This window comes from Larimichthys crocea, unplaced genomic scaffold, assembly GCF_000972845.2.
Source record: "Larimichthys crocea isolate SSNF unplaced genomic scaffold, L_crocea_2.0 scaffold33, whole genome shotgun sequence".
Classification (NCBI taxonomy): Eukaryota; Metazoa; Chordata; class Actinopteri; family Sciaenidae; genus Larimichthys; species Larimichthys crocea.
Window position 1 is genome coordinate 507,678 of NW_020854355.1, and position 8,372 is coordinate 516,049.

An 8,372-nucleotide genomic window follows, 5' to 3' on the forward strand; every position below is an offset into this window, starting at 1 on the left:
CAGGAAACAGAAACAAAGTCAGACTTTACCTGTAAAATTCAGCTGTCAACATGCAAATAACATTTACTCAGAAGAACCATCTAAATTTCTTTCTTCTATTTCTTCCCTAGTTGTTCGGAACAGTGTTGCGTCGATAGCACTTTAACATCCTTGTCAAGTACACCAAATCTCAGGATTCCTATTTGCGAACAAGTCAGATAGTAGAACTGCGTAAGACATTTCAGTCATGACAGCACTGTCCCCATTTTCCCCCTTATCTGTCCAGGATTGTCCTCGGTTTGTTGCGGTATCCCAGGACTTTTACATTCATTGAGCTTTTTCCCTTGATCTTTGTATATTAATAGTGTTTTCCTTTTTTCGCCCGTTAACTGAGTTTGTCGTTATCTTTGGTTTATTCCCGTTTCCACTATAAATTCACCGCTCCCTGCTCCCTCGTTCCTCCCTCGCTCTGATCCCCTAGCTCCCTCCCCCTCCCCCTCTACCTGTTTAACACCCCAGTTTATATCCCATTGGTTTAACCTTTCATACCCTATTTCACAAATTTCGACCAAATGTCTCGTATCCACCAATAATAAATAAATTATCCAAAAGCACTGGCCCTTTGCTATCCTTGCGTCTTGTCTGAATCACTGTCTTCGCTTCCCAATTGTCCTATATCTTCTCTCCGGCCCCGTTCCTGTTTTCCCATTATGCCATTCTTTTCCGATTATCGGATCCTGGATTATGTTTATTTACTCTTCCATTCCCCCGTTTGTCATCATTGTTTTACCTGCCGCTTACCCTTCCTTTCCTCCTTCCCCTTTTCCCTTTCCTTCACCTTTCCCCTCCTTCTCCCCTTCCCCTTGCCTTTGGTTATAATTGTTTCTTTTCTATACCCTTTTTTCCCTCCTTTTCCCATGCCCTTTCAGACCCTAAAAACAAAACTAACAATCTGAACAAAACAAGCGTATTCATGCCTTTAAAAGGTAAAATGGTTGTTAAAAGTAAAATAAACATTTAATCTTTTTTTCTCCTTGGTTTAACTTTATTACCAAAATAGATTCATTATATTTAAATAAGTTCCTTTAAAGAAACTGCTTTCCTTCCCTTTTTTTGTCCACGTGCATTCCCTTTTCCCTTGCCCCAGTCGCGATTGGCCTTTTCCCCTTCCCTTTGCTCTGTTTTTTCTTTTTCTTCCTTGCCTGCCTTTCTATTCTTGCATTCATGTTTTTTTACCTGCTGCCAGGAAATGTGCTTTCGTATGTTTTATGCCGCCGTTCTTTCGCTGTCCTCCATGCTAGGTTTGTTGTCCGTACATTTTTTAAATGCAGAGGTTGTCCGTACATCTTTAAACGTTCCTTGTAACTGGTTTCTTACGTGTAACGTTCTGTAACTTTCTTCGTAAAAAGTCTGTGGTTTTTTTGTGGCGACCTTGTTGCTTAGTCGATCAACACGTTGCAGTGGGAAGAAGATCGGATCAGCTGTGTCAGAGGATTCAGGTCTCAGAGCGTGATGGTACTGCATGTCTCAGGTCTTCCAGGTGTCTTCAGGTCTCAGTCTGCAGGTCTGCAGGGCTGCATGTCTTATAGTTCTTTCAGGTGCTTGAAGGTCCTGAGGGTCTGCAGGTTCTTACAGGTTCGCAGGTCTTCAGGTCTTTCAGGTTGAGGGTCTTCATGGTCTGCAGGTTCTTTAGGTCTTCAGGTATTCAGTTTTAGGCTTTCGGTCTTTAGGTCTTTAGGGGTCTTTAGGTTTTAGGTCTTTAGGTCTTCAGGCTTCGTCTCAGGTCTGCAGTCTTCAGGTCTCTTTAGGTATCAGGTTTAGGTCTGTCTGCAGGTCTTTCAGGTCTGCAGGTCAGTATCAGGTCTAGTCTTAGGTCTCAGGTCTCAGGTCCTTCAGGTCTTTCACCGGTCTTTAAGGTCGCAGGTCTTCAGGTTTCTTGATGTCCGCTGCGTTCTTAGGTCTAGTCTTTAGGTCTGTGTGGTCCTAGTCTTTATGTCTTCAGGTCTTAGGTCTGCAGTCTTCAGGTCTGTTAGCGTCTTCAGGTACTTTCGGTCTGCATTAGGTCTTCAGGTTTCGGTCTCAGGTCTCAGGCTTCAGTCTTAGGTCTTCGGTCTGCAGGTCCAGGGTCTCAGGTCTTCAGGTCTGCAGGTCTTCAGGTACTCTGTGTCTTCAGGTCTGCAGGTTTCAGGTTTCAGTGTCGGTTGCACGGTCTGAGTCAGGTGGAGGCTTTGGTCTTGTGTGGAGTCTGAAGCTCGTGTGCTGTCAGCTGATGATGCCTGTGAGAAGTACTCACAGGAGACAAAACTGTGTCAAGACTTGATTCGGTCTTGCTACTTTACAGATTTCTGTTTTGATGACTACCAGTTGACTGAAGCTCATCACAGATTCAGTAAATAATGAACGTGACGACACTCACTGAACGCTGTCACGACAGTATGAATTATTATTCAGAATTTCAATTTTCTGACATTTCAGTCACAGAAACTTTATTATAATTTTACCGCAAACGCCTTCAATGAATATGACTAATAATAATATTCATTCTAGCAGCTTTACCAAAAAGTCTGAGATGTATCTTCAGGTACTTTGGTAACGTGTGAAACTTGTGCTGAACATGAAGTGCAGTATTTGTTACACTCATTACTCGATGTCTGATGAACATGAGAAAACAAAGAAGAGAAGCAAAGCTGCTGGGTAAAATAAACCGCTCATTTTTGTGGTGTGTGTGTGTGTGTGTGTGTGTGTGTGTGTTGTGTGTGTGTGTGTGTGGCATTCTAGTATCGTGTTTTTATTGATTAAGTCAGGGGGGTGGGGGGTTGGTGGCTCTGTATTTCTTTAACACCAGGACACATGCTGCTGAATCCAGATCAATGATCAGCGTGATTGCTCGTTAGTTACTCAGCTCGTTAACACAAACTGAGCTAACCAGCAGCGATCAGACTGAGCTAACAGCAGCTAAACAGATGAGCTAACAGCCAGCAGCTAACAGTACTGAGCTAAACAGATCTTGCGCTACAGCATCGCTAACCGACAGAGCTAATAGCAGCAGCTAACAGACTGAGCTAACACAGCAGCTAACAGACTGGAGCTAACAGACTGAGCTAACAGCAGCTGACAGACTGAGCTAACACGACTGACCGCTAACAGCACGCACAGGACTAGCTAACAGCAGCCTAACCGCTGAGCTACCAGCAGCTAAACAGACTGAGCTAACAGAACTGAGCTAAAGCAGCTGACAGACTGTGTACAACAGGACTGTCAAGCTAACAGCTATGCTTAACAGACTGATCGGCTAAGACCTTGAGCTAACAGCAGCTATACAGGACTGACGGCTTAACAGCAGGACAGACTGAGTAACAGACTGAGCTACCGCAGCTAACAGGACTGAGGCTAACAGACTCTAGCAGTAACAGCAGCTAACCGACTGAAGCTAACAGATGTGAAAATAGTAACAGCTCAGCTAACAGGACTGCGAGCTAACCGAGCTGGGACAGATGAGAGCTCAACGCAGCTAACAGACTGAGCTAACAGGACTGAGCTAAACAGAACTGAGCTAACCGCAGCTGAACAGACTGAGCTAACAGCATGCTTAAACAGACTGAGCCTAACAGGACTGAGCTAACAGGCAGCTAACCGGACTGAGCTAACAGACTGAGCTAACAGAACTGAGCTAACAGCACGCTGACAGAGTTGAGCTGACAAGCAGCTCCCCACAGCATTCTGAGCTACAGGTAATTGAGTACTACAGCAGCAACCAGCGTACTGAGCTATAACAGCAGCTGAAACAGGCAAGCTAACAGACTGATCTAACAGGCAAACAGCTAACCAGATAGCTGCAAACTTGTCAAAGCTAACCGACTGAGCTAACAGCGCTAATTCAGCAGCTTAACACACTGTCAGGATGCTGTAACTAGCAGCTAACCGCCTAGCATGAACAGATCCTGAGCTAACAGCAGCTACACAGACTGAGCTAAAACAGCAGCTAACGGATGAGCTAACAGCAAAGCTAACAGACAGGCTAACACACTGAGCATACGTGGTTTTCCAAATTTATTAGTTTTTTAGGCAGTGTGCCGAATCACAGCTGACTAGGAACTAACCCCCGTATACATGACTAATGCGCCAGAGAGAAATTGAATTACTCAGTCACTAATAACTATTTTTCCATTAGGCCCGTATTTACTATATATTGCACGACGGGATCTCATACCCTGATGCTAAACCGCAGCTAAACAGACTGCGCTAACTAGCAGCTACAGCAGCTGACAGACTGCTGAAGCTAAAACAGTCACCTGCCTAACATAGGATTAACAGCAGCTATATCAGACTGAGCTAACAGCAGCTAACCGACTTGATCTAACACGCAGCTAACAGACTGAGCTAACAGCAGCTATCAGCAGCTAAACGAATGATTTAAACTAGCAAGCTAACGATTTGAAGCTAACAGCAGCTAAACCGACTGAGCTACAGCAGTGGGACAGACTGAGGTAACACGCATGCTGGACCCAGCACTGGATCTAACACAGCTAACAGCATCAACAGGACTGAGCTAACAGCAGTAAAGACCTGAGCTAACAGCAGCTACACACACACACACACACACACACACACACACACACACACACACACAGCTGAGCGGTTTATTACCCAGCAGGCTTTGCTTCCTCTTCTTTGTTTCTCCATGTTCACAGAACATCGAGTACTGCGTGTACAAATACTGCACTTCATGTTTCAGCACAAGTTCAACACGTACTCAAAGTACTGAGAGTACTCTCAGTACTTTGTTGTTAAAGCTGCTACATAATGAATAATTATTATTCGTCATTTCATTGAAGGCGTTTGTCTGTAAAATAATAATAAAGTTTCTGTGACTGAAAATGTCAGAAAATTGAAATTCTAATAATAATTCATCTTCTTGATGCGTTCAGGTGTTCGTCACTTCAGTTATTTACTGAATCTGTGAATGAAGCTTTCATTCAAATGTATCATCACAACAGAAATACTGTAAAGTACAAGTACCTCAAAGTCTGACACAGTTTGTCTCTGTGATTCTTCTCACAGCATCATCAGCTGACAGCCACAGAGCTTCAGAGCTCCACAACAAGACACAAAGCTCCACCTGAAGACCTGAAGACCTGAAGACCTGCAGACCTGAAGACCTGCAGACCTGCAGACCTGAAGACCTGCAGACCTGAAGACCTGCAGACCTGAAGACCTGAAGACCTAAAGACCTGAAGACCTGAAGACCTGAAGACCTGCAGACCTGCAGACCTAAAGACCTGAAGACCTGAAGACCTGCAGACCTAAAGACCTAAAGACCTGAAGACCTGAAGACCTGAAGACCTGCAGACCTGAAGACCTGAAGACCTGAAGACCTGAAGACCTGAAGACCTGAAGACCTGCAGACCTGAAGACCTGAAGACCTGCAGACCTGAAGACCTGCAGACCTGAAGACCTGCAGACCATCCACGCTCTGAGCCTGAATCTGCTGACACCAGCTGATCCCGACTCTTCTTCACTGCACGTGTTGATCGACTGAAGCAACAAGCGCCACAAAAAACCCACAGACGTTACAGAAACGTTACAGAAACGTTACAGAAACGTTACAGAAACGTTACAGGAACGTTTAAATGTACGGACACCTGCTGCAGACAGCGACGGCGGCCTAACATGACGAAGCATTTCCTGCAGCAGGTAGAACAATGATGCAGCGTTTTTACCCTCAGTAACACGTTTATCACAAAACTGAATGTTTCTGAATGTTTCTGAATGTTCCTGAATGTTTCTGAATGTTCCTGAATGTTCCTAAATGTTTCTGAATGTTTCTCCAAAAAGAATCATTTTGTCAGAAATCTGAAACTTTACAAACGTCCCTGAGTTCACCACGCTGCAGCTCAGACTGACGAAGCTTTGAGACCAAGACTTCATCTTAAAGGAGCAGAGTTATTCAGAGTTTACTGGAGGAGGTGGAGAAGGAGGAGGAGGTGGAGAAGGAGGAGGAGGTGGAGGATGAGGAGGAGGATGAGGAGGAGGAGAATGAGGTGGAGGAAGAGGAAGAGGAGGAGGTGGAGGAGGAGAGCGGCCGTGTCTCCGTGATTTGGACAGTTACATAAATCTCGTTATGCCGCTGACGTGATGAGGATCCAACATGGCCGACAGAAAGGAGAGAGCCTGAACGATGATGAAAGCTGGGCGGGAAAATGGAGGGATGGAAGGAGACAAGGAGGACGGAGGAGAGGAGACAAGGAGGACGGAGGAGAGGAGGAGAGGAGACAAGGAGGACGGAGGAGAGGAGACAAGGAGGATGGAGGAGAGGAGACAAGGAGGACGGAGGAGAGATGAAACCACCACAGAAGGAGGAAACATGATGGTCACGTGACCACGATGCTCATGGCTCTTTACAGGAAGTGAAGTTCATGTCACATGACTCATGGACGACATCATTCAGACAGGAAACTGTGAGAGATGATGGAGGGAGGAGAGGAGGAGAGGAGAGGAGAGGAGGAGAGAGGACAGGAGGAGAGAAGGAGGGGAGGATGTAAAAAGGAGGGATAGAAAATGGAGGACAGAGTGTGGAGGGGATGAAAGTGATGGAGGGATGGACAGCAGTGCGGTAAACTCCAGGCGGTGTTCACACACACACACACACACACTCACACACACTCACACACACACACACACACACACTCACACACACACTCACACACTCACTCACACACTCACACACTCTCACACACACACAGCTGCTTTATTGATCGATCATCCAGAGAATCAGAAAATAAATCAATGAAAGGATCGATCAGCTGATCTGATGATTGATGTGTGTGTGTGTGTGTGTGTGTGTGTGTGTGTGTGTGTGTGTTTCACTTCTTCTCTGACGCGAACCCGGTTGAACCCTGGTGGAGGTGGTGGAGGAGCTGCAGAGCTGATGTGACCCCCCCCCCCCAAAAAAATCCCACCACCTCAGCCCAACCAGAGTCAGCTGTTCCCTCAAAGCACCCCCACCCCCTCCACCCCCGCACCGCATCGCTCCGCATACCGCACGCGTGAAAGCCTCCAGTCTCACCCGATGCGGAGCCACACAGTCATAAAATGGGTGAGGCTACCCCCACCTCACACCCCCACCTCCACCCCTCCTCCACACTATCACCGCACAGGCGGGAGGAGACACGCGGAGCAGCGGCCGATCAAAGCGGCTCCTGATTCCTGATCCGGCCGCGGATCGATCATCCTGATCGGCTCCGATGCTCCACACGCACGCGGCTCTCTGTCAGGGAGGAGGCGCGCGCGGCGCGGCGCGGGCTGCAGGATGCGGCCTCAAAAAAAAAAAAAAAAAAACTGCATTTGGTCCAGAGCCTCCTCCACCTCCTCCTCCACCTCCTCCACCTCCTCCGTCAGGTCACCAGGCACGCGTGCACGGCCGCATCATGATTTAGATTTTTGATTTTTTGATTTCGTTTTTTTTCCCATCATGCATGCAGCGCTGCGCGCGTGAGAGGAGGAGGGAAAAACCCGAGCAGGGCCTCTGCGTCGAAACCCGCCGAGACGCGCGTGAGTCCCGCGTCTGAGCGGCGGAAACACCGACAGAAATGAGCTGATGGAGCTCGTGACCTCCAGCAGTCGGTGCACACCTGACAACAAATCAAACACACCAGCAGCACTCTGTATGCGCGGCATGAAGAGCCGCAACACGACCCCGCAACCTCCACACAGCCCGCACATCACCGCCCCGCACACACACCGAAAACACCACTAATGGGTTTTTTTTTTTTTTTTTTGTATGTGCAGGTTTAATCACCCGCACCGCACCGCACCGCCCCGCACCGCACCGCCCCGCACAGCAGCGCAGCCGAGAGGCCGCAGCTGCCTGCGGGGGAACATGGAGGCCGACACGCACAGAAAGGAGAATGATGGATGCAGCTTACGCTTCGCAGTTCCGCCGTACGGTCCTTCATGGTGTCGCCGCGCCGAGCTGGCTGCTGATTAACGGAGAATCGGCCCTGGTCCGGGAGGGGAGGGGGGGGGAGGTGTCCGACACCGCGCCGTTCGTCGTTTCGCGCTCCGAGATTCCAACAAGAGCTTTTTTTTTTTTTTTGTCTCCTCTTCGCTTCTGTCGCTCTGAGAGATGAGGAGGAAGAGTGACGCGTCTGCGGCTCAGCTGCTGGATCCTCCACGCTCCGCTCCGCTGCTGCTCCTCGGCTTTATCGCGCCTCTCCGCCGCTCTGGCTCAGGCTGGCCCCCTTCAGGTCCGCGGCTTTCTCCTCTTCCTCCTTCGGTGCGGTCGCAGTGTGGCCCCGCAGCGCGCAACGCAGCAGCCCGGCAGGAAAACCGAGAGAGAGAGAGAGAGAGAGAGAGAGAGAGAGAGAGAGAGGGGGAGAGAGAGGGAGGGGGGG

General features: G+C 48.4%; 1 protein-coding gene across 1 annotated transcript in view; it reads right to left on the minus strand.

Annotated features, from left to right (window-relative positions):
- The window catches only part of stx1b (syntaxin 1B), a 54,947-nt gene extending 46,621 nt beyond the window's left edge, over positions 1-8,326 (minus strand). The window contains exon 1 of the mRNA XM_027276313.1: positions 7,905-8,326. Coding sequence (XP_027132114.1) covers positions 7,905-7,934 — 30 coding nt within the window. The 5' untranslated portion in view covers positions 7,935-8,326. The remainder of the gene's footprint in view (positions 1-7,904) is intronic.
- Between the last annotated feature and the right edge of the window lie 46 nt (positions 8,327-8,372).